The sequence below is a fragment of the Ictalurus punctatus genome, chromosome 9 (assembly GCF_001660625.3).
Source record: "Ictalurus punctatus breed USDA103 chromosome 9, Coco_2.0, whole genome shotgun sequence".
NCBI lineage: Eukaryota > Metazoa > Chordata > Actinopteri > Siluriformes > Ictaluridae > Ictalurus > Ictalurus punctatus.
In genome coordinates this window covers 13950958-13978686 of record NC_030424.2, presented here as the reverse complement: position 1 = coordinate 13978686, position 27729 = coordinate 13950958, and the positions used below count along the sequence as shown (strand labels likewise).

General features: G+C 39.4%; 1 protein-coding gene and 1 long non-coding RNA gene across 3 annotated transcripts in view; one reads left to right on the top strand and one right to left on the bottom strand.

Moving 5' to 3' along the window:
• Window positions 1-15826, top strand: crip2 (cysteine-rich protein 2). The gene is made up of 8 exons (XM_017475704.3): window positions 1-158; window positions 7049-7143; window positions 11478-11535; window positions 12982-13116; window positions 13322-13390; window positions 13480-13574; window positions 14292-14349; window positions 14594-15826. Exons 1-8 carry the CDS (start codon window positions 116-118, stop codon window positions 14659-14661), a joined length of 621 nt encoding a protein of 206 aa, XP_017331193.1. The 5' UTR covers window positions 1-115; the 3' UTR covers window positions 14662-15826.
• The window catches only part of LOC128633556 (uncharacterized), a 21941-nt gene continuing 9387 nt past the window's right edge, over window positions 15176-27729 (bottom strand). For both annotated transcript variants that reach the window (XR_008396961.1, XR_008396960.1), the window contains exons 3-4: window positions 26170-26329; window positions 15176-16465 (exon numbers count right to left, since the gene is read on the bottom strand). This is a non-coding gene — a long non-coding RNA (uncharacterized LOC128633556). The remainder of the gene's footprint in view (window positions 16466-26169; window positions 26330-27729) is intronic.

Genomic DNA, 27729 nt, shown 5'->3' with positions numbered 1-27729 from the left:
TAGAGCCTCGAAGCGGGATGCTCCAGCGAAATGCTTCTGGCGCGCGCCTGAGAAAAGCCGAATATTGAAGCTGAGCACCAAACAGCAGTATCTGCTTTAAAAACAGGAAACAAGCATGGCGTCAAAGTGTCCAAAATGCGAGAAAACAGTCTATTTTGGTAAGTTTATTCAATGAAATTTCTTTCCCAAATTTTAAACGGAATTTTGAGTCTGAACACGTTTAATATCGGTTACTGGACAGAGTCCAAATGTAAGGTGGCTTCATCTTTGTGTCTCGCTTTTGTGCCGCTTCAATACAAAAAGCTGAATTAAAGAAGGCTGGAATACAAATCTGTCAAATCTCCACAGGGCTCAATATCGCTCCCTAGACATTCAAGTCACTCGTAAATCACCTCAGCACTTGAGAAAAATACTTTCTGCTATTAGCTGATGAGGTGCGTTCACTTTACACTTTACACTGACGACATTTCATGCAGAACTGACACCAGATGTACATCTCTGCTCTTTAAAGTACAAACCTCTGTTTACTTTATCAAGTGTGAACGAGAGGAGTACTCACACACACGACTGACTTGCAGTGTCTTGTAATCTTTCTTCATTTTTATTTTTCGTTTTTCAGTCGTATTAGCTAATGTTGACACGAAAGCAGCAGTTATATGAATACACCTCTCAGACAGAGTCATGTGTTTAATGTTGTTACTGTTTTACTGGAGAACCCCCATAACGACTGTTTGTTTTTTCATGTCATTTTCATACAAAAGTCCTCATTGGATGAGGTTTAGTCCAGTGTCAGACATTTTTGTACTGGATTGAAAAGGCACTTTTCACAAAATGAATGATCCATTAGCACTGTACTCTAATGTCCTTCCTGATTTACTTCCCTTGCAGTCTGACCATGCAGGACCATTTAATATATCCATCCTTTCTGTAGGACCCTTTTCATTGATCTTATTTATATAGTGATCCAATGGTACATTATCTGTGTGGTGAACTTTATTCTCGGATATTAAACTGTAACTCATCCTGTCAGTCACGCTGTCATGTAATAAAATCAATTAGGTGAATGGAATCAGGGTTATATAACAGCAATCGCAGCCTTACAGCCGTTCATCCTTTATACTCGAATAAGCAATGTCCCTCAAGAGACCGTTTGGTTTTGGTATTTGCATAATTACGCCAGGTTTAAACTGGAAGTCACAGGGGTCTTGACACTGGATTGTTTTATTTTGTCAGGGTCCGATTTCTAATTGGCCTTTTTTTTTTCTCTCTTCATCTACAGTGCTGTGCGTAGAGGCATTGTTTCTGTACATGGTTCAGGCTGTGGATATGCTAGATTTTACAAAACCCTAGACCCAATGGTTTTGTCTGCGTCATGGGGTGCTGGGCTGGATCAGTTAAACAGTGTGCTAATATTAGCATCCAGCTGAAATCATGGCAGCTGTGGTCTCTGGGGTGTGTCCCACTCCTCCCTGTCTTACCCTTAATGTCTGATGATGGAATTTCTGAAAGGTTTCCACCCTTATTATATTATATAATATTATATTATACACACATACAGTGGGGGTAATAAGTATTGAACGCATCAACATTTTTTTTTTTTTCAGTAAATATATTTCCTATGAGGCTATTCACATGAAATTTTCACCAGACTTTGGTATTAACTCAAGAAATCCACACCTATAAATAAATCCAAACATTAAATTACATAAATAAAGTTATGTGTATTAAAGTGGAATGACACAGGAAAAAACACGCTAAGAAAAAGCAGTTCTCCATGGCAAGGTACTGTAAGGCAAGGAACCAGCTGAAATCCGTATGTAATTATACCTCCTATCTGTTTAGATTAATATCAACTGGGTTAGTAAATTGATCATCTATAAAAAAAAAACTTTTCGTTACCAAGGTGTCACACAAGAAACCTCTCATGATGGGTAAAAGCAAAGAGTTCTCCCAAGACCTTCGCAGCCTTATTGCTGTAAAACATAACTACTTGAGTTTGCTGGAGAGAAGATCCATATTCTGTTTAAATACTGCTGGACATCTAAAGTAACACAGTATTCTTTAATTTTACATACTGACTTCTGAATGTAAGATTTGATATTCCTTATAATCTATTAGAAAGTCGGTGCTTTTGAGTTATTTCATCTCTTTACAGCTTGGCACCAGGAAAACAAGAAAGGAAGTGTTTTAAGAACTATTAAGACTTTCCATTTACTAACTGTTAGCATGTTCGGGATTGAAATGAGCTGTGGGGTTGTAAAACAGGGGGCAGATTTGACCATGCGTCCTCTTTATGTACAACCTGCTGTCCCAAACGGTCTTTTCAAATCGGCTTCTACACATCATGTATCCTGTTTAAAATGGAAGTGGTAAACCACTGTGTTTGAGGAGGCATTTTAAATGGTTCAAGCGAACGTTTTATTATTTTGTTTCTTCCTTTATTGGTAAAAGATTCTGTAACTGTGCTACAGCTGTTGTAAGTGTTAGTGGGAGGCTGCTGCTTTTCAAGTGAAAGGCCAAAAAGCCACATTTCTCATTAATTGTCTTCAGCGCTCCCTTTATGTAGGGTGGCAATTATATTTAGAAATTCTGTTATCTTTGAGCTTATTTAAATATTTCTTTCATGCTTACTTTGCTATATTTGAATGTAGCCAAGGAAGGCGGGGGGGGGGCTTTATGCCTATTCCATGCGTCAGTCATCACACACCTACCTCATTATTTGGCAACATACTACCATTTGTACATGAAGCGTTTTGTGAATCAGCCTGATGTAATTCGAGTTTAACAGTAATTTATATAAGCATGCATGTTGGTCTTTGTATAACTTTGCTGATTATTTTTCATGTTCTCTGTAATGAATACTGTTGATGTTGCATGTTGTGAAAACACAAACTGTGATCATGCAAAGGTTTAATGTTTGATAAAATAACTGTACAGTATTGGCTAACTGTTAAAATTTGGCAAGAAACTATTACAGTAACTCTCAATTATTTATTTATTTTTGTTGTATGTGAATATGGTAGCTCATTGAGCATGTTAATTTTGTCCATTATTATGGAACGTTCTAGTTGGTTTGGGAAACATGTAAACTTCTCCAATCGCTCAAAATGGTTAATGTTCAGAAATTTTGTGCAGCCTTCTGTTCATTTCTGAAGGCTGTTTTTTCTGTCTTAGTTTGCCGATTCCATATTGTGATAATCATAGGGTCCTACATAAGTAACGCTTGCACAAGGGCCTGTTATGGTGACTTTCCCTCAGTGAGGAAACCCCACCTTGGCTGGCACCACAGTGGTCTTCTGTAGCCAGGTTTGAAGAGCCCTTTGCATCAGCCTGAGAAGGCCAGACACATCTGCACACCAGAGATTTCCTGCCACACCCAGTGCTACTGCTGTATAACGCCTGCGTTCATAAAACAACTCTAACTGGAGCTCACACTCCACTGACAAATTTATGATTTGTTTGGAGATATTAGTAGCATGTCTCCTCTAAATTAGGTTAAGGCCATGGAGCTTAGTCGGGAGTGCCTTCATAGATCAGAAGCGGCACAGCTGTTAAAGCGGATAATGTTATTTCAGAGCGAACGTGCTGTTAATAATAAGACTGGAGAGGAAGCACTGGAATGGCTCACAGTTTTGTCGGTTATTTATGCTATAACTGTACTGTCAGGCCTCTTCCATGTTTGTGCAGGGGAGGTTTAGTCCCACATCCTGACCTATGAGATGAGCAGATCATGCAGTAATCAGTGCCCTATAACTGGAATGCTGTATGGGCCCAGCTGGCATGCATTCAGAACAGAAGTCAGAGCTGGGATTGGAAGGTCTGATGAGTTCAGCTTTGCAAATATTGTTTGAGGCCCTGCTTGTATTTGCCTGTGATTACACATTATCCATTCGCTAAATGCAGGGTCAAAAACCAAGAATTGTATTTTTCCCAGCCTCCCTCTTGTTTTTCCTCAGTCTCTCTGGCGTAGGTTGTTGGGTTGCCGACTTGCTGTTGATAATCACGGAAAAGCGATTAGCCTACCAGAAAAAGATCCTCCTTTCAGTGAGCCCTGTAAAGAGCCTCTGTAAACTACCAGCGCCCTGCGATTTCTCCTCTCCCCATTACCCACTTAAATACACCTCTTAAACGATTCCCCTACTTGGATTATCACAGACCACACACACAAACGTAACCACAATTAAAGTAGTTGCTAAATCTGTGAAAATGTTCCAGTGTCAAATGAACGAATGAGAGTCAGGATAATGGTGAAACTGTTTGCACTAAAAGAGTCTCTAACAGGGATAACAACCTCTTATATGGGATAATGTATTCATGTTTAGATATTTGCTTTTATTTGATATGCAACAGAAGAAACTTTAACGCTAGCTCATACTTTTAATAAACAGTAATATATGTGCGGCATGCAGCACAAGAATTTGTCTGTAATCAGGTATGCATGTTGTGCTCTATCCACTACACTAGATAAAGCCTGATATCCCCCCATGGATAATCTTACATGCTGCTTCATTGGTGTCCTGTGCATTGGTGTCCTTCATTCCAGGAAACATGACTCCATAATGCAATTCTAACTACTACAGTGTCCCCAGTGATGGGGACATCATTATCTGGCATGAAGATGACTCATGGTGACCGCCGGGCTCTTTGGATATAACTGAAATGATGTATTTATGCAGCTAGTGCAGCCTGACATATGTATAAGTAACTGGATGGGGGCCAGCTGAGACAGTATTTGCTGCATTGTACAAACACTCAGACGACCTCTGGTCTGGTCACAATAACCACAATAACTTTTAACTACAAGTCTATGTCTGCTTTTTCTCCCACTTGGTCTTCTTAGGCCTGGCCCTGCATCATGTCTCACTTCTAATGGCTCAGTAAACAGATTAGCCTCTTGTTTTATTAGCAATAATTTGTGCTGTGGGGAACTGTTGTACTTCCACTGAATCTTTAGACAACAGGTGTAGCTTTGTAGTCATGGAGTATCTGCAATATAGTAGGTGCATTATTACCATGCCCTTGCTGGAGTCCAGCCCCCCTTTTTTTTATTTTTTTTTTTTTATTTGGTGCTGTGATTCATTTTGTTTCAACATGAAAATGATCCCTGTTCCCCTGAGCTGCTCCCACGAGAGAGTCTGGGGAGGCAGTGGGACTGATGGACCTAAAACAATACTCCCTGTTCAGGCAGAAAAGCTACGGAAGAGGAGAGACCTGGAGGAAATAGCTTGCCCTCTTTGACCGGTTGTGCCCGGGTCTGATAAGAGGAGGTGTTTCCGCTGGTGGACGCAAGCTGCCCCAGCATGATTCCATTCTGCATTGTGAACAAGAGGAGATTTATAATGGGAAGGAGTATTCTTAGGACTGGGGTTATGCCACTTGGGACACTCCTGAAGGGACAGAAACCGTCTAGAGGAAATGAGGTGATTAGGATACAAAAGATTCAGAATGAGACGTTGACAACTTGGCTGTCCAGCTGCAGCTTCAATTTTGCATTCAAGTGTATCAGCAGGAGAAGTGTTGGTGTACATGATGCAAAAACAAAGCTACAGCTGCAACAACAAGGCAATTTCCATTTAAAAAAAAAAAAAAATGTTAAATGGTGCACTACCACTTTATATAGATTATGAACATACAGTGGGGTCCAAAGATCTGAGACCACAGTGAAAATCTTTTATTTTTTATTTGTAATTTTTTTTATTATTATTATTTAATTGAAATTGGAAATAACCTGCAGGTTTTAGAAATTTGGCATATTTAACACAAAGTAAATGTTCAATATCTTGACTGTTCAATATTCAAGATTCTGCACTATTTCTAGGTCCCTATTTACATGTAAGCAAATGTGTGATATTGACCATGTTAACTGATTTGTATAAAAGATCAGATTTTCCTCATGTCTTTTATTGAAGCATGTGTTCAGACTTTACACTGATGGATTTGCTCTAAAATGGATCGTAAGGTTTTACAAAAACTTGTGAAGTTCATATCAGCTTGAGTGCACACTGTCATTAAAGCAGAAAGGGGATGTACCAAATATTAAAACTCTGAAATTCATGCAAATATTTCAAAGATTTTGCTTTTAATTAAAGCTGTTGTCAGTAATAATTTGGAATGAAAATTGTCGTATTCAATTAGAAAAGAATGCAAAGTAGAAGCATTTTCACTTGTGCTCTCAGACTTTTGAACCCCATTGGCTCTATAATAGCCAACCATTTCCAAAGAATTTAGCCATACAGAGTTTCATATTAAGTGGTACAGCAGGTAATCTGGTTGCTTCAGAGCTCCAGGGTCTGAGTTTCAATCCTTACCCCTGGTTACTGTTTGTGTGGGATCTCTGTCTATAATGGTTCCCTCTGGGTTCTATGGGAAAATACCAGCAGGTGGATTAGCTACTCTTCACTCCAAGGGGACATTTTATAAGTGTTTGATGGACTGGCATCCCATCTGGGTGTATCGGTGTCTTGCACCCTATGTCCCTGGGGTAGACTGAATTTGAGAATCTCAGACAAGGATAGAGTTCTGTTCATTGCTATCTGTTGAATTACCAAGCAAACAAGATGCCTGGAGCAGATTTATCGAATTTGATTTCTTTATTGAAAATTTAAAGGTGCTACAATTGATTTAAAAAAAAAACAAACAAACAAACAAACAAAAAAAAAAAAACAGCACTTCCTCTCTGAAGATGTGACATGTTTCACATTTCGATGGAGGAACTAGGATAGGCCATTTTGACAGACGTTGTCAAAATCACCAACATTGCTTAGCAATGTACTTATTTTAAGTACTTCCTCTACAGCGGTGCCAAAAATGGCTTTTGATAAAGTGCAGGAAACCACATTTACAAGGTTTTATCATCTCACTAAAGCACAATGTAAATCATAAAATTCTGGAATATAGCCAAAGGAGCTTCATTCTTAGGATTTAAGGAAATGGGTAGAGTAACCACTTTGGCTTGCTGATGGGTCTATTAAGAATTATTAACATCTATACTTTTCTCTTGCCTGGTCTCTTTCTGTTCTCCTTCCTTTCCTCTCTCTCGCTCCACTAGCTGAAAAGGTGACCTCTCTGGGGAAGGACTGGCACAAATTTTGCCTGAAGTGTGAACGCTGCAGCAAAACCCTGACAGCAGGAGGCCACGCTGAGGTGAGTGTTTACAGCATGTACTGTGTACAGGAGCACATTGAAGGGTCCATGTTACCATTTTCCCAGGGTAGCAGGGAAAAACTACTTTGTTAGCTCGATCACACCAGAATATAAGACATCCTAAAATGTTTTCAGAGGAAAAAACATCCATCCATCTTCTATACAGCATATCCTACAGGGTTGCGGTGAACCTGGAGCCTATCCCAAGGTGCATGGGGCACAGGGTGGGTACACCCTGGATGGGGTGTCACCCTATCGCAGGCACGATCACATACACTTTCTCACACCCATTCATACACTACTGACACTTTGGAAATGCCAATCAGCCTACCATGCATGTCTTTGGACTGGGGGAGCAAACCAGAGTACCCAGAGGAAACCCCCACAGCACAGGGAAAACATGCAAACTCCGCGCACACACAGGGCTGTGGCAGGAATCGACCTCCCGACTCTGGAGGTGTGAAGCAAACATGCTAACCACTAAGCCACCGTACCCCCAGGAAAACAATTTATATATATATTAGTGTGTGTATTTATTTATTTTTTAAATAAATTGTATTGTAATCATAAAGACTATTATGCTGATATTGAACATGTTGAACATCCCTTCAACACACTTAGTACTGTTTGCCTTTATAGTGTACAGTTGTAGAAGTGATGACTTATAATCCCACTATCGGGTGTCAGCCAGAAGAGGATGGGTTCCCTTTTGAGTCTGGTTCCTCTCAAGGTTTCTTCCTCATATCATCTGGTTACACTGTCACCTCTGGCTCGCTCCTTAGGCTTCTAAGCAGAAATCCACTTTTTGGATTTTTGTAAAGCTGTTTTTTGACAGTATCTACACTCACTGAGCACTTTATTAGGAACACCTGTACACCTACCCATTCATACAAATACCTAAGCAGTCAATCGTATGGCAGAAGTACAATGTTCACATCATCCATCAGAATGGGGGAAAAAATGTGATCTCAGTGATTTTGACCATGGCATGATTGTTGGTGACAGATGGGATGGTTTGAGTATTTCTAGAACTTCTGATCTCCTGGGAATTTGACCCTCAACAGTCTCTAGAGTTTACTCAGAATGGTACAATTTTATTTAAAAAAAAAAAAAAAAAAAAAAAAAACCATCCAGTGAGCGGCAGTTCTGTGGACGGAAATGCCTTGTTGATGAGGGAGTTCAGCGGCGAATGGCCAGACTGGTTCGAGCTGACAGAAAGGCTACGGTAACTGAGGTGGGTATGCCACAACAGCGGAAGCCCATATCTGGTTCGACTCCTGTCAGCCAAGATCAGAAAACTGAGGCTGTAGTGGGCACAGGCTCACCAAAACGGAACAGTTGAAGACTGGAAAAACGTGGCCTGGACTGATGAATCTCAATTACTACTGAGGCACACAGATGGTAGGGTCAGAATTTTGGTGAGTGTATATGATGGTGTGGCCATAGTGTGTACCATTTTTTGTTTCCTTTGTTACAGTCTCTATCAAATCCACCTTAATCAGTCCTGGAAATATCTGCCTGTAAGTACATCCTTATGAAGAAGTCAAAGCTAGGGATGTCCTTTCTGCTTAATTTTGATGATGTAGCATAAACCTCACTGTCATTTTGTTATAGGCTGTGAATTGTTTTCTGATCTGACTGAATCACTGTTTCAAAGTGTTTGTTCTTGTCAGAGTCTGCTGTGATTATTTTTTGGTATGTGCTTGAGTCAGATGCTACTGGACAGTTTGGTGTGGCATATTGGATGCTCTCTAGCAAAATACAGATCGATTGCTTTTCCTTTTTCTCCCCAACTTTATGACAGTTGAATGGTCATCTTACTAGTAGAATACTTGCACCTCTAAAGGTTAACTGAGTATTTGATTACCTAGAGTGCACAAACCTCATCATTTATACAGCAATATTTAACACTTCCATCCATATTCCATACCACTTATCACAATCACATGCACTATCCTACACCTATTCACACACTATGGACAATTTGGAAATGCCAGTCAGCCTACAGCGCATGTCTTTGGAATAGGGGAGGAAACCAGAGTACCCGGAGGAAACCCCTGAAGCAGTGGGAGAACATCCTTTTTAACACTTGGGCTTAAAGCTGTATTTCATTTTCTTAGTTCTGTTTTTAAACAATTACTGGTAGGATATTGCCAATTTATCAACTTTTCAAAAACAAATGTGCAAACAACTAATTTGAGTATTATACCTACAGTAAAAATTATCATATCACTAAACGATCATATGAATAAAATGACATCACTTCATTGTATAAATTTGAGGCACAGCAAATGTGTCTTGTATCATGTGTATGGTACATGTTGTTATTCTGATAAATTGTATTTGCTTCAGAGGCTTTGGGGCTAAGGCAAGACTGGTCTGTTTGAAGAGGGAGAGGGCTTCAGGCCCCTGGGAACATGATCTGTGTGTGTGGGGTGTCGGGCCAGATACACTTTTATATTTGCATTTAATGTATAAACAGGGCCTCTACCATCCCCAGCTGAATGCTAGCCTGCATCTGTAATCTCTCAGTGAGGGTATTTTGTACTTTCAGTCCAGGCGAGGTCACATCAGTAACTTCTGTAGTCCATCTTGAATTTGTGCTCAAATGTGGTTGCCCAATTCGCTATGTTTTGACTGCCTGGGAAAGCAGCTAATGTAATTTAAACTGTTAGTCCGATTGTCATTAGTTATCCAACTACTCAAGATTAGTTCTTACCAACAGCCATAATGCATCTTCTGTTGATGTCTGTAATGCAGCAGGTGGTGAAAATGAAATGAAAGAAAATACTTTCATTCAGTTAGTCATATTCAGTAACTGTTTTATCCTGGTCAGAGTCACGGTGGATCCAGAGCCTATTCCAAACTAGGTGCAGTTTGGTGTAGCCAGTCCACCTAGGGGCATGGTTTTTGTGAGGGGAACATGGGGTAACTCCATAAAGACAGAATCCCAAGCTCTGGATTTAATGAGGGACCCTGGAGCTATGAGGTGGCAACATTACCCACTACACCACAATGCAGGTTTTATTATCCAACTAAGGGGCAGGAGAAGAAATCCTGGTGACTGCCATATTAGTAGCCTACTTGTCACCTGTCAGATAATTAAAAAAATAAATAAAAATTCACCCCAGGCTACTAATTTGTCAACCCCTGTGACAGATGTGGAGCTTATCTGGCCATGGTAAGAATGTGTCTCTTTGAGCCCCACTGTTCTGGAAATGAGAGTATCAACAATCATGACTATAGGATATGTTTTCCACTTTAAGACTGATGGCACTATACCTTTCTTCAGTGCACTTTAGAGATGTCCCCTGGGATGGGCTCCAGGCTCCCTGTGACCCTGTGCAGAATAAGTGGTACAGAAAATGGTTGGATGGATGGTTCTAGGTGGATAGGTTGTGTCATAATGGGAAACAATCTTCTAGATATTACTGTGCTGTGGTTTGGCATCCAAAAGTTCAGTTATAAGACATTCTGCTCTTGAAGGACTTTGGGGGTTCATGAGACTGTGCTCTTGGAAAACCTGGGGTTGGGTTTCTGATGGAAAAACCATGGCAAAGACTTTGGTATTAGGTTGTGGGAAGTGAGTGGGCTGGGACCTCCTAATTCATCTCACTGGTATCTGTAGAGAAAGCAGGCAGGCTCCAAATGAAATGAATCCCTGTGTTGAGTGGTAGGCTGGGAAAGCCATTGCACCAGAGTCTTATTGATGGCATTAACAGTGTGCAATGGAAATGGACTTGCACTTACAGTATTTACCCTGTTCAGTAGTCCTGAGGAGTAAGAATCTGCCCTTTCTCAGTCTTGACCATGTGTGGTATAACTATCTGGTATAGTGAGATTGTAGGCATTTTTGCAATTTTTCCCAGCAGACATCTGCTGACCGGGCCACTGGCCTTGTTCATGATTTCCTCCTGACATCCTCTCACAGCTGGCCAATAGTTGTTTCCATGATGACTACATCCCAGCCTCTCCCCAGTCATAGAAGTGAAGGTTATTCATATTCAGCACACACCTGCTTGTTCTAGTTTATGAATCAACAGAACCCTAGTAACTGTTAACAGAGGTATCGAGAAAGGGGAGCCGATGTGACGGGACAACAAGCCTTTGTTTGGCTTTTAAACCCAAATGGATTGGTTATTAAGAGATTCCAATGGAAACTGAGTATCTAGCTAAATGAAAGCCACAGCAAACAAAAACTTGCACTCAAGTGCACACAAGTAGATTTAAGACTTCAGACACCATCATACTTATAACAGGTGGAGATATTGTTGTAAACAGCTGCCAGGTTTTAATTCATGCCTTGCTCACATTCTTCTGCCTCTTTTTTGCAGCATGGTGGGAAACCCTTTTGTCACAAGCCCTGCTATGCTGCCCTCTTTGGGCCAAAAGGTGAGAACTGAATTCATGACCACATACAAAAACCAGTAGTGACATAATCAATGCATCAGTACTATTTTAATACCTTTTTATTACCATGTATGATTGAGTACATACTGATGCTTATTGATAAAGACTCTGATACTGAGAATGAAATGAATATCCTACTTGATAGTAAGCAATCGGGGCATCATGGGAAATTTTATTGATCTTTGTTTATGTTGGTTGTTGCTGTATGCTGCCAGCACTGAACCCCTCATTCTGAATTTTATGTTTGAGATGTTCTTGCATTTAGACAGTAGCTTTAATAGAGACTGTGGGAGAGGCGAACCTGAGCATTCAGAGCAGTAGCAGTGAGTGTGGTACTTGGCACAAGGTGCCATGAATTGCACCTTGATTCACAAGTAAAGTGGAGACCTAAAGCCTGCATGTCTCAGTGCTCGCAGAGCTGAAGTGTTCTCACATGTGACCATTTCTCTGCATGCTTTCCTGCTCCATGCTCACAAATACACTGATACTGCTCTGCACATTCAGATTTGCATTCAGACCTTCATATTCTCTAGATGTTTCATCTAGTTGCTTGTATTGTAGGCAGATGCTGAAGCATTTCCTCTTAATATTTTCTCACAGCACGGATTGCTTTGATCACCATCATTAATTGTAACTGTGGAATATTTTAAGATTGCTGTCTCTTTCTGCTCTGTTCATTAGTGTGACAGTATACACTAGATGAAGACACCCACTTCACCCAATACCACACAGTATTTGGATGGTATCAGACCTTTTTTTTTTTTTTCTTCACTGTAAGAGTAAATGAGCATGGTGCTGGACTGAAACCTGATACCAGTAACCTATTGATGTGTGCCTATACAGGAGTAATGCACTTAATATGAACACTTATTGTATCGTACTACTTCAGTTGTTGAAGCTTTGAACTTTTCAGAGTGTCTGCGTTTGGTTTTAAAATGGCTGCAATTGCCAGTAGCTCTAATCAGTTATTGCAGGATATAATGCTTGCACTTTCAAATGTATGAAAACCGTGTTCAAATTGTAAGCAGAGGATTTAGGCAGTCTTCAGTAAAACAGATTCAGTAAATTCTGAGTGAGTAGACTGAGCTTTCACCCGTCTGTAAAAGGAAGTAATGAATTTAAGTATTAAAATAAATGAATTTCATTCCACCTGTTCAGAGTTGTTGCAGGTTATCTGCTGATCACAAAAGATAAATGGCTGTCTGTGCAGTTTTGTATGACAGAGGGCCCTCTGCTGGACAATGCATGTTAGATGTTTGCTAAATTGACGTTGGATGTTAGTGAATTTATTAATAATGACAACACTTTTTGGATTGAAATATTTAGGGACATAGATGGGCTTTTCCAAAGTAAACTGAACCAGAACTAAAATATGAAAGATGTTTAACTTTATGCTTTTATTGTGTTTTCATTTGTGTGCTTGTGCAGGTGTTAACATTGGTGGTGCAGGCTCTTATGTGTATGAGGCACCCATAAACAAAGACCCAGCCCCGGTTACTGTGGACTCTGCACCCAAACTTGAAGAGAAGCGGTTCCCAGCACCCAGCAGACCTCCTTCTAAAGGTACAAAAAGAATTGCTTAGACTGTGTTCACATAAACTCAGTCCCTCTGGGGAGTTGCCCAGGCCAGTGAGCCCAGCTTTTCCCACAGCTGCAGCCCAGAGGCCATAATCAAACACGTTCTTTACTGGATACTCAGTATGCAGTAAAAACACCAAAACAGCCTGAAGTCTGAGTGTCTGTCTGTATTTCTGTTTTCTCCTTTCAGCTGGAAGTATCACCACCTTTTCTGGGGAGGCAAACATGTGCCCCAAGTGTAATAAGAGGGTCTACTTTGGTAGGTTGCTCAGTCTCGGGTAAATTTGTAACGTATAGTCTAGCACTTTGTATTATGAATCTTAATAAAGTTTTATTGTGTCTTGGCAGCTGAGAAGGTGACGTCTCTGGGGAAGGACTGGCATCGGCCATGCCTGCGCTGTGAGAGGTGCGGCAAGACCCTGGCTCCAGGGAGTCATGCAGAGGTGAGGAGATGAAGAATACAAAAGACTGAGCAGATAAACCCATAGTGTCCTCACTGTGATTTCTTTTCTTAACAGTTTGGTCATTTAGAAGCAGGATGATCTGAAAGGTTCTATGCAGTGATTCTGCCATATGTTTACAGTTGCATGAAGTTATTTTTAATACAAAGTGCCCAATTGTAACAAACCGTAATATTTCATTTTAATGTGTGAAAAATAAGATTGTTATGGTTTCCGTTACCTCCGCGCTGACTTTTTCAAAATCCAAAATGCAATTCCATCTGTAAAGTTCTACCCTTTTTTAATTTTTAAATTTTTTTTTTTACCCGCTGAAGTTCCTTCTGCCAGTGTTTTCATCCAGCTGTGACTCCCTGGATTATTCAAACCCCCCCCTTACCTCCTTCACTCCTTTTCCCCATTTCTACACACAACGGACACAAGCCTCATAGAAATCTGCTACTGTTTAATACACCGTACATTTTCTGCCACTCCTAGCATATTTTAATGTTCTCATACATGACTGCTATCAAACCCTCAGAAGAACATGGTGTTGCAATTATTAATAATAAGCTTTTCCTTTAATTGTCACCACTGTGTTTTTTAAAAGGACGATTAATACCCTGATAAACCATGATAGCTAAGCATACTGTGAAAATTTAAACGTGTAAAACCCCTAGTAGAAAATGTATCCAAATCCTGATATTTGCTTTATTTTGTCAGCATGATGGCCAGCCTTACTGCCATAAACCATGCTACGCTGTCCTGTTCGGGCCAAAAGGTACAATCTATTTTTACCCTCTAGGTGGAGCTGTTCAATACATTATTCTCTTCAGCATGCACGATTTAAAATGGATTCTGAAAACACATGTCTAGTGCTGAACTTTGAGAGGAGGCATGTGCACTTCTGTAAAATGAATAATTAAGAAATAATCTAAACAAATTTTTCAGCTTATTGGCTGTTTTATGTCTGTGGAAATGACCCTTTGTCATACGACTGGATTGTATTATTGTGGTGCTTTCAGGAGTGAACACGGGTGGTGTCGGCAGCTACATTTATGACAAGGAGGTCAACCCAGAGGCCCAGCCATGAGCTGGCGACTTCAAAACGTCCCTGCACTAGAGTCACACATTACCACTACAGACACAGCCACTACATTAGCTCATACAGGCTCTCGCTCGCGCGCGCGCACACACACACACACACACACACACACACACACACACACACACACACACACACCCCACCACATTCCTCAGCCTCCAGCCACACCGATTGAGAGCAGTGCCAACATGGACATCTATGGAAACCTGATGCCACATTCAATGACCCTTCACTGATGGGTGTGTAATGGCTTCATCCTTTTATATGCATAAATGCTGTTAGTCTGACCTCACTGTTCTGGATATTCCTTATGGAGTATGGAAATCTATTTAAAATCTTTTACAAATAGATCTTATGTATGTTCTCCAACCCATTATTATTGTTATGTTGTACCATGCTCTTCCACAATAGGGTGCTAGTTACAATAATGTCAGTCATACAGCACTGTAGGGAAAATATCTATGGTGGTTTTCCAGCTGAATATAATGAAATGTGTTTAAAAAAAAAAAAAAAAAAAAAAGAGTCTGAAAATGTTTTATGTATAAAGGATTTGGGTTTTTTAATACCTTGCTGACAGACATATTGGTCTCATTTCTCGAACCTCTTTGCCCAGGTGCAGCGCTGCAGTACTAAATCTACAATAAATAAGTGTACCATAAATCTACCAGATATTCACCAACCCAGATTTACACTTTGGCTGCCTCACAGCATTTCTAACTCAACAAAGATGTGTATGAAATCTACAGACAGTCAAATACAGGGTCAGATCTTATTTTTATGAGAGAAACCAAACTTTTCTCCTGGTGGTTGTGAGGTAGAAGGGTGTTGTGTGGCTTTATGATGGATCCCTGATGATCAAGTAGCTGAGACTAGTACTTATAGTAACTGACCATTTTATGTCCAACAAGTGAAATGTATCAATAATTTCTTTAATGTATTACACCAATGTGGTCTGAACATTGAAAAATAATTTGCATGAAAACACATTGGCAGTCAATTAGCAAATAGGAAGCTTTAAGTTAAACTCTAATGACAATGCATTCTTATGGAATGTGCTTTAGGACTGTTATTGACTGTATAATTTCTTTTTAGTAGGTTCTATGTTCCAAGTCCTGCTGCTTCTGTGTTCTTAATAAATTTGTACACAACCTTTCTTTGCTCTGAATGTTTTTCATTCATCAAGATGTAAGTAAATGTGGATCAAAAGGAATTGTGTTCCCAAGGTCAACATTAAGTTTCATACAGCAATGTAAATCATAATGATAATGAGTCTTTATTGATCACACATACAGCACAGTGAAATTCTTTTCTTCACATACCCCAGCAAGTCAGGAGGTTGGGGTCAGAGCACCGGTTCTGCCATGATGCAGCGTCCCTGGAGCAGAGAGTGTTAAGGGCCTTGCTCAAGGGTCCAACAGAGGTAGCTTGGCAGTGCTGGGGCTTGAACCCCTGACCTTCCGATCAGTAACCCAGAGCCTTAATCGCGAAACCACCACTGCCCCATAAATCATAAGTTGCTTTTAATTGTTTTGCATCCAAGTAGCATTGTTGCTCAGCAGGTAGTCTTTTACCTCACAGCTCTAAGTTCCCTCAGTGGAGTTTCACATGCTTTCTAAGTGTCCAAGTGGATTTGCTCCAAACCAGAAGTTTCCTCCCACCTCCAAAAACATCTGACAACGCTTGGTGTGAATGAGTGTGTCCATGGTGCCCTGCAATGGAGTGGCATCTCCTTCAGGGTGTATCCCCTCTTGTGTCCCGTGTTTCTGGGATAGTCTCCGGATCCACTGCGACCCTGACAAGGAAAAAGCAGTTACTGAAGATGAATGAATGTTTTGCTTCCATTTTTCAAACCAGTACTTGACAGTAGAGGTCACTGAACATCCTGTGTTCTCAGAAACCTTGGGTCCATGTGGATGTTACTTTGACATGTACAACCTATCTAAACATTGTTGCAGGCCAAGTACACCCCTTCATGGCAAAGGTATTCATTAATGGCAGTGGCCTCTGTCAGCATGATAATGCTCCCTGCCACACTGCAAAATTTGCTCAGGAATGGTATGAGGAATATGATAAAGGGTTCAAAGTGTTGACTTGGCCTCCGAATTCCCCAGATTTCGATCCGATCGAGTATCTGGGATGTGCAGGACAGTCCATGGAGTCCCCAACTCACAATTTACAGGACTTAAACGATCTGCTGCTAACGTCTTGGTGTCGGATACCTTCAGGGGTCTTGTGCAGTCCATCTCTCGACAGGTCAGAACTGTTTTGGAAATTGGCATATGTTATACCCAATATGCTATACCCTAGCTTTTGATCAACAATCTTTAAACTATGTATTTTCTACTGTGCTACATATAATTTAGCAACAAATGCCTCATCGCATATGCTGTGTTGCTATCAACAGAACCTTGCTCACAGCAGGCTAACTGTTCGACCTTTCCCTCTACCACACCCAGGCATTCACTGAATGCCAAAGGCAGACCTGGCAGTACATTTACTGATAACTTTTCACAAGCCCTCAGACATGACTGGCAGTGACAATACACATCACTCACACAGAGCGCACAAATCATATCCAGCTGATCTCACCATTATATATTAATCTACTACATGAAAATGTAAGAAGCATAGTTATGCATTAGCAATAGCATCTTTTTTAATGAACTACTTTGCAAGTACAAAGTTAATGCTTTTGCAGTGCTATCTCTTTATAACGAAGCTCTTTGACAACAAAACATAGCAATAAATTCAGATAAGAATAAATGATTAAATAGTGTGACACTGTACATGTACATGTCATATTTTCATGGACATAGGAGGAACAAAGATTTCCACTGGCACGCCATATACACTACACACCCTGTGTGGGAGTCAATTTCACCCTGACCTCATGCTAGGACAATGTGATAAAGGCTACATAAGCAACAACCTACAAGTTTCTGTATGCATACAAAAACGGGTAATGCTACATATTTCCCTCAAAGATGTGATCATTAGAGGTGTAGGCAGAGCTTGTACAATGAAGTAGCACTGTTAAACCCAATGACTTTATTGGGGAGGCAAGCTAGGGTGGTGTAAAATACTAATCCACACTGATAGAAAATGACATTATACTTGACATTAAACTTGTTGACAGTTCTCACCATTGGACAAACTACTGAGATCTACAGAGTCCTCATCTTATGGCATCGGTAACTGCACTGACTACTACTACTACTACTACTACTACTAATAATAATAATGTCTTGCTGGGGTAGCCATGCATGCTTTAAGTTAGACTGGCCCATGGTGATCTCACACACACAAGTGTAACATAAAAGTTACCTCAGTGCTATAAATATTCTCAAATGACACCTCATAATACTAAAACAGCTCAATCGTGTCACATCATCATATTAAAAAGTTTGAATACTGTATAAATCCAGTACCCAGGCCTGATCCTACAGCTAAGGAATACTGAAGTGTCTGTCTGTAACCCAACTGCACTCTGTCTCATCAAACTCCACCCAAGGAAGTAATGCTGTGGGCTGGATACAGACTCCAGAACTTTTGAGTATCCACTAGGGAAGTATTGTTCTTATAAGAGATGAAATGCAGATCTGTCTATGCACACAAGGGTCCATGGTAGTTTTCTGATGCTGGCAGCCAAATGAAACAGGGTCTGGCCAGATAAAATGAGATTTAGTTTGGAGAATGTCTGATGCTGTGCTTATACACACACACACACACACACACACACACACACACACACACACACACACACACACACACAGATAGAGAGAGAGAAGTTAATAATAACTCAATAATAGCTAAACACATAATTTAAAAGGCCTGAAGTTGAACTGAAGAATATTTAAAAATCAAATAAAATGGTTTTATGTCTCCACTGGAACATTGTATCTTCTGTGAGTATGGCTATTTTCAGTCACATGCTACAGTAACATTTGTGCAGACGTATTCCAAAATGGAGATGTCATCCAGCAGGGTGGAAATCATAGATTCATCTAGCAGATGGTCTCATGGTTTAAAAAAAAAAAAAGAAAAGAAAGAAAAAGAAAAGAAAAAAAGTGGATACAGATTGTAGGATCTAAATGGGTCACTGAGATTGAAATCCAAAAACTTTATACTATACTGATCTTGGTTTAGTCAAGTCGTTGTTCTTTTCTGCTAATTAACTTTAGAAACATGCATAGCATTTTTGTTAAGGTGAACTTTTCATTCCAAAATGTTCTGGCTGGCTCAGTGTCAAGTAAACAGCTGCTCAACATTTAAGACCTGTGTGACAGCCAAATGAGGTTGGATTATTTGGAGGGGGGAAAAAAACTCTAAAATTAGATACTTCTCATCTGCTGGAGTGCTGTATACAGTCCCCTTAAAACTATTGGAACGGCAAGGCCAATTCATTTGTTTGTGCTATACATCAAAGACATTTGGGTTTGAGATCAAAAGATGTATATGAGATGAGAGGTTAAGGTTTCAAACATCTAACTAATCTAGATGCATTAAACAACATAAAACATAGAACCTTTTGTATCAGACCACCCAATTTTAAGTTAGCAAAAGTATAGGAAGAGATGTGTCTTTAAGTAAATGAAAGTAAATAACACTTAATATGTGGATGCATATTCCTTGCTTGCAATAACTGCATCAACCCTGTGACTCTCTGACATCACCAAATTGTTTGTTTCTTCTTTTGTGAAGTTTTTCCAGGCTTTTACTGCAGCAGTTGATGTTTGGTTTCGGGGGGTTTCTCCCTCTTCAGTCTCCTCTTCAGGAGGAGAAATGCATGATCAGTTGGGTTAAGATCTGGTGATTGACTTGGCCAGTCTAAAACCTTCCACTATTTTCCACTTGATGAAGTCCTTTATTGAGTTGGCAGTGTGTTTTGAATCATTGTCTTGCAGCATGATAAATTTCCTCCTGATTCATTTTCTCTGTAAATTGGCAGACACATTGTTTCTGTAAACTTCTGAATGAATTCTTCTGCTTTATTGAGGAGTTAAATCATCAATAAAGATTAGTGAGCCTGTTCCCGAAGCAGCCAAGCCATGACACTACCACCACCATGTTTCTCAGATGAGCCTGCATGTTTTGGATCATGAGCAAATCCTTTCTTTCTCCACACTTTGGCCTTTCCATCACTTTGATAGAGGTTAATCTTGGTTCCAAACTGTTGTGGCTCATCTCTGTATTTCTTTGCAAATTCCAATCTGGCTTTCTGATTCTTACTGCTGATGCTAGGTTTGCATCTTGTGGTATGGCCTCTATATTTCTGCTCTCAAAGTCTTCTTCGAATAGTGGATTATGATATGTTCACCTCTGGCCTGTGAAGGTTGTTGGTGATGTCACTGACTGTTGTTTTTGGGTTTTTCTTCACAGCTTCTGTTCCTGTCATCAGCTGTTGTTGTTTTCCTTGGTAAACCCATTCGTTGTTTGTTGCCCAGTACACCAGTGGTTTCTTTCTTTTTCAGGATATTCCAAATTGTTGTATTGGCCATTCCCAACATTTGTGCAATACTTCGGGTTGATTTTCCCTCATTTCTCAGCTTCAAAATGGCTTGCTTTCCTCCCATAGACAGCTTTCTGATCTTCATGTTGGCTTATCCTTTTTAGCAACAAATGCAGTCTTCACATGTGAATCTGAAGGCTAAAACTAATTTTTGCATAAACAATCAATGTAACAGGACACACCTGGGTAACAAGAAACACCTGTCATTCAAATGTTCCAAGATTTTTGCTCGCCTACAAACTGGGTGGTCTGATTCAAAATCTGCTATGTTCTATATTTTTAACACATCTACATATAAATACCAGGAAATAAAAGCTGAAATTCTAAACTCTTTTCTCATATTCATCTTTTCATCTCAAACCCAAATGTCTTCAGTCCACAGTAAAAACAATTTAATTGGCCTTGCTGTTCCAATAGTTTGGGAGGGAACTGCATTTTTCCTCTCAGACAATCAGACTGTAAAAATGAACCTGTTTCATTAACCCGTTGTTAGTGAACAACAGGCTAAAAGACTTTCGACTGGTGCCTGTTTCTATGCTCAGAATTTCCAGACACCATCTCTCACCAATACCAATATCCTCTCACTCCTACTGTATGCCAGGAACAGGACTTAAGTAAGCCGATTGGGCAAGATAGCCATGGATAAACAGATCTGGGCTTGACTTCCTGCTGTCCAACTCATAGATCAAACAAGTGGGTGCACTGCTCCTTGAACGCTACTGCCAAGCCAAACAGAAGACCTACTCCTCTGCTTTTCTACCCTTATTGTTATCTGTCTTGTAAAGATGGTCCTAATGTAGTCAGCCATGGTCTGGGAAAACGACATTTCTGGTTTTGTCATTCATCTTGCCCTCAAAGAGTGAACTGTAGGGTGTTCTATATTAGAGTGGTCTTTTCATTGCAAGAACAGGGAGAGAAAAAAACATATGTATCTTCTGTAACTTCAGTGAGGAAATAATGAATGGTTCACTTATTCCTACAGGATGTAATAGCAATAATTATTCATTCTAAAGCCACTGGTAAGTCTTAGTCTTACGTTTTTTAAACCATTTATGACTATAGAAAGTCTGCAAAACTCCTTATGGGAAATAACTAGTGTTTTCCCTGGTTCGTTCCTTTATTTTCTGTCTCAGAGTTTCCTGTTGGCAATGTGTTTACTTACAGCCTCCCCATCGCAGCATTTAATCTGGCCCGCCATCCCATATCAGATATCCTCTTCATTAGTTCCATCCCTTAGAGATCACAGCTGTTTTTGGAGCTAGATTAGGAGCACAAGCAAGTTGTCTAAAATGTATCAAGATGTGGCTGTGGATGTAGCTTGTTTGTTCTCTAGGCTTGAATGATAGAATGATAGAACAGTAAAGAAGCCAAGGAGGCTACACCCAGAGACTTTGGTATTATTGTGTGTTGTTCCATGGTCCTGAAGAAATGACCCATTTCATTCCAGTGTTTATTTGTTCCCGGTTAAATGGAAGCATGGCAATAAAATCCAGTTGCCCTGTTCTGAGAAAATGTTTATTGAATGCAGAACCGGAGCAATGCTATATGAAATTCAGTACCCAAATGTAGTGATTCCACGGTTTTACTACAAAACCTCCACACTGCACATTTTCATTACTTTTGTTCCTCTATAGTTTTCCACTCTATCAATATACACATCAAGTAAAAGTGGAAGAGAGATATCAGGCATGAGTCTAGAACCACAATAACTAGACTGATTTGTGCACAATATCCTCGGCATCCTACAGCTGCAGACCAGTTACCATTTCACAGTGCTGAATTCTTTAGTGGTCTGAAAGCGTTCCCACATAAACCCACCCTTTGCTACAATTCTCTCACTTGGGAAAACATTTCCCTCAGCCGCCCTTTTCTTGTCTGGACAGCGAATCAGAGTTTGTGTTTGAGAGTTACAGTTGCCATGGAGACGGGCAAGTTCTCAGACATCCAGCATTCCAGAGTATTTTTAAGTGTGCTGACATTTTGTGTCATACGACAGGCGGTTTAAATCTCTAATTTCCTGTTCTTCAGGAAAAATTCACATAAATTAGTTGTCTTCTAAAGGCAGAGGAACCAAATATAAAAAGGAAAATTGGTTTTCTATTAAGACTGATGCCGAAAGAGACAAATGAAACTTCAAATAAATAGACAATTGAAATCCTTTTCAGGCTACCATGTGATTACCACCTGATTACTGGATACTTGGGCAGCAAATGAAAAAACCACATGACAGATATGTCATAACCAGAGCCTGTAAATGTTACCATTTGAGACCACAGTTGATTGCTTTGACTTTGCAATTTGAAAATGTCAACTTTCATTGCTCTTTCCTTAAATTTGGGAATTCTTTTTATAGGAGCAGAGTCTACTCATAGTAACCAGTGCAAAAACACTGGCTTTGATTACTTGGGAATAACAAGAATACAAGCCTTAAAATAGCATAAATGTAGGTTATTTAAATCAAAAACATAAAAAAAATAAACACAATTACCACTTGCAGAGGCATCCAATGCACAGAATCCGGTGGTCATAATGTGTAATAAAAGGAGTAAATATTTGTCCATACTTTAATTAAGAGATGCCTAGCACACATTATTTTAGTCCAGAATTAGGGAAGATCATAATGTGATTCAAGATATGATTAACCTGATTTTTAAAAAATGGCTATTTTGTAAATCAGGCTTGTAAAGAGGATAACCATTGGTGTCCTTCATTAACTTAGAAATCTTTGGGGTTTTTTAAATGGATGCACTGCACCTAAAAAACCTTTTTAGTCATTATTGATCATATCATAGTCATAACTTCATTCCTGAAAGGCCAGAGTCTAGTCCGACTGCCTCAGGTAATTGCCATGAGTTAGAAAAGGGAAATCACTAATCACCAGTGAGTTGTACACTCTTGAAATAGAGTATAACATTAACTATTTGTAAGTATTTCATATTTTCCAATCACGATATATTGTATGGTGCAGCAAAGTGACATAGTCTTGCGGTCTCACAGCTCCAGGGTCCCAGGTCTGATGCACGTCCTCTCTGATTCTGATTCCATGTGGGTTTCTTTTGGGTTCTCCTACATTCCAAAACATGCTGGTAGATGGATTGGCTAATCTAAATTGCCGCTAGGTGCGAATATGTGTGTGTGCATGGTGCACTGCAATGGACTGACATCCCATCCATTCATGCCTTGTGCCCAGAGTTCCTGCGATAGGCTCCAGACCAGGATAAAGTTCTTAATGTAGATGAACGAATTATGAATGAATGAAAATGCTGTATATAGTCACACAAAGCTTTTCAACAAATCCACGTCTCTCCTTTTGAGCCCCAAAACTCATGACCACAGCACAGTTTCCATCTTCAACCAAGGCCATACAGTATCAAACAGGTGCAACTGAAATGCTTCTTAAAATAAAAACAATCATTACTGCATGCAGAGGAAACAAAAGCTCAGGATATATGGAGAGAAGAGAGAACATACAATTAGAGGTAAACCCTAGTGTTCTGTGGAAGGTCAAATTGGGGCTTAATAAGAGATGACAAGGAGACTCAAGGACACAGACAGAAATATTCATTTAGATTTATTGGCAAAGTGAGTAAGGTGTGTTTCCAATTACTGTACCAAACAGCTATATTCCATCATTAGATTTATAAGTTGTTTCCAGAGTAACGATTATTTTATGGGCGAATTTTATGAGAACAACAGTGTTTATTAGCAGCAGATCACAAAGGAGCTGCCATGCTCAGATCTGATGATAGGTTGATGATGGGAGCTTTAAAAACACATGCTTAACATTAGATAATATCAATTTAAACTTGGCCTAATAGACAGGATATACTGCGTATATCTTACATTCTACACGACAACTTGCATTCCTAAAGCAAGCTGTCTGTGTAAGTTAAAAGTGATATAATGCGTTATAAACTATATTTCCATCATCCCTTCATAAGTAAGAAATATTTACATAGGTGTGTAATATGGAGAAAAAAAATATGGAAAATAGAAAATGTCAAACTGAGCCTACAAGCATTTTGAAGAAACCCACTGATGCTACACAATGCGGGATCAGTTCCAATAAGAGGAGAATGATTATTTCTCCAGTCTCCAGTTCTTTTTTCCTGCTGTCACACATGTTTTACTAGCAGCATATTTTCCACAGCGACTTTCAATCATTACACTCTCTGGTAAAGCAAACCAATCAGTCAAAATAGAACTGAAAATAGCTATCATCCAGATCAAGCTAACCCATTTCTTTGGAGTACAGTAAGTTCTCTCACTCTTTTATAGTGGACATTATGTCAGGCTTATTAATCCTAAACCAGGGATCTGGAGGATCCAATGCTGTATAATCGTTGTAGCAGGGATCCATTACTGCAGCTCCCATTACTGAGCTGTCCCAGTTTTTTCATGTCCCTTCTTCTTAACACGAGGTCCTCCAATATGAAATAACATCCAAAGTTCCAAAACCTTTCAACTACAGCAATACAGTCCTCCTTGGACTTATTACAGATGGGCCTAACTTACATAAATACTCTAACTACATTCAATTGCAGCCACGTTGGATTAATATTTTTGCAAGCGCACATTAAACACCAAACCCCAAGTCCCAAACCCTATAAAAAATATCAGTAATTCTACATTCATTTTGATTACGTGTGCTAATTTTCACCATGCTGTGGTTGGGCATCGGCCAGAAAGAATTATGATGTGGTGTGCGTCTGTGCTGCATCTGATTTGTGCCTATAGTACGGTGGTTTAGAGCATGGGAACAAATTAGAGAAGATGAATGGTTGATTGCAGTACTTATGCGCTCTAGAGAACTCGTACATATGATCGGCCTTATTACACTTTCAGAGTAAGCCAGCTAAATATAATTCTGCAGATTGAAAGATGCATTAGCCTCTGAGTTTTGTTACAGTAGGGGAAAAAAAGAGAGACTGAGCTGGTAACTCAATGCTTGACTGCACTGTGAAAGTTATTATCCTTTTTGGCTATATAAATCAGAATAACACTGATCTATGATCAAGCTCCAAACCTACTCCCCTCTGATTCACAGCACATGAAGATATCCAGACTGGTAGAGAAAGGCTGGAAAGTTGGCATGAAATGGGTTGGAAAATAGGGTGCTGTATGTATAGTAGGCAAGACACCAGTGACTTCACACACTGAACAAAGAGCAATAGGCCCTACCCTAAACTCCTATCACATTAAGTCTGATGTCATCTTTGCCACCCATTGAAATGTCTTTGAACCAGCTTAGACACATGCACACACACACACACACACACACACACACACACACACACACACACACACACTCACACATACTCACACGCACACGGAGTCACTGTCTAAAATCACTGTGTCATTCAAGCATACTGTGAAACTTTAACATTGAGGAATCTGCCAAGTTTCATTTCTTACAGGTTTGCAAATAACTTTTAAAGCATTATCAGGTTAAATATTGTCTCTAGTTTTTCTTGAGGAACATGGGTATAATCACTAAACAGTGTAACCAACTGAGTTACTTTGAATTCTGCTGACTATGGTTCACAGCAAAAGCATAAAGTGGCATAGTCTATAATAAATCCACATAATTGCTTATAAAAACCTGTGCTGTTCTGTTGCCGTGTGGCTCATAATTTATTATTGTCTAACTTGAAATATAATAGTTCTGTGGTGATTGTCTTATATAAATGGAAGGAAATAATAATGTCTGCTCGTCAATATTTATAGTCATATTTTGTGTCAAAGCTAAAAACAACGGTGCAACACTGATAAGAACTGCTCTTATTCACAGATGTGATGTAACTGCGATTCTCTGTCTAGTTTTGTAATCCGAAAAACAGGTAGCCCCTCCCTTAATTGTTATCAAAGACAGATGTCACCTCTTTCCTCATCCCTCATAATAAACTTTCAAATGCCTTAGTTATGCGGCTTTACTGATATCAGAATTATACTGTACATTATGAGTTATTTTAAACACTGAAACTTACTGTTTAGTGAGGATCAGCAGATAATCATCTTGTACCCTACAGGTGTCTGTCCAGTCTTCACTGTACTATATCGCGGTGAGGTTTCTGTAACTTTAGACGACATGTTGGAACAACACATGGGATCGGTCGTGTGTTTGGACAAGCACAGATGCAGCTGTAACTACAATGAAAAGGACAGTTAAGAGTGGGAAATGAAATTCTTCATGGTGAATCATAGTGTAAATTGTGTATTAGATGTATCACCAAATAAATAGTACTTATTCAAATGACATTCATGTCCTTGGCCAAAAAAGCACAATTCTGAATCTGATTCAGATATGAACGACTCAGTGTCGATACATGGTGGTTCATTCATGGAAATGTAATGGGGAAGATGGTGTAATCTGATATATTTAAACGTAATGTGCATAGTAAAAAGAGAAATAGAAATATATGTTAAAAGCAATAAAATGTAGAAACATTAAAAATTCTTCAAACATGTATTTGATCCACTTAATTTTACTACATACCAATCATATGACTCGTATTCAAATAGGTTTTTTTTTTTTTTTTTTTTACAGCTCTAGTTATGGGTGTGATCATAAAGATTGTTACTGGGTGAAATTACATATTGGCAGAAAGACATATCGGTTGTGAATGACATGATAATCCTGTAATTGTAACCCAGAGCCATGTTACGTAGGTGCAAGATTTGTTCCATAGACCATTTCCAACGTTTACAGGCATAAAGTAGCAAATAACGCTCAGATGAGGTAACACTCACTGGCATTAATACCAGAACAAAAGGTGTACATCAATACCAACAAAAGGTGTCAAAAAAGCTGAGGGACTGTTAGACACCAGTCTAATCAAATACTAGTTACCTTCAACAAACACTATTCATTCTGACTCAAATTTTTATTAGCATAAATATGTATATGGTTGAACATCTAATGGGAGAGCATCTGATAGGATAAGAAGCTATAAAATGTTATAAAACTGCACATTTTCATTATACAGTGTTCTGTTTGGACAGAAAACTGTGCCCTAATCTAACATCTGCATTGCCTTCACAGCAGAGCCCCAGGAGGAACAGTACAAAATGCATAGTTCAAAACACATGACAACATTTCACTTCCTGTTTTCATCCTGTGCGTTTCTTGTTACCATAGCACAGGAAACAACCATAAGCAAATAATCACTGGTTGCCAGGAAACATGCTTTTCAGGCTGCTGTTTGCTAATTTTATGTTTTTGGGAGGAAGGTTAGCTATATGCCAAGAAGTACACAGATATATGTGTGGCAGCCTGGAGAAACACTTCATATGGAGAAATTTGGACAGTTTCTGTTTTATTGAGTTCTGAAAACTCTGGAAAAAAAAAACTCTGGCTTTCCTGGACTGAAAGATGTTTCCCTTTCATGTATTTTCTAAACTGAGAGTAAAGTTATAGTCTTAAAGTCTGGATTCCCCAAAAGAGAAACTGCAGAACGTTGCAATTTACATTTACATTGCAATAAAAAGGATATATACTGTAAATCACAAGTATGTCCATAAAAACCTCTGTCTTTATACCAGACTAT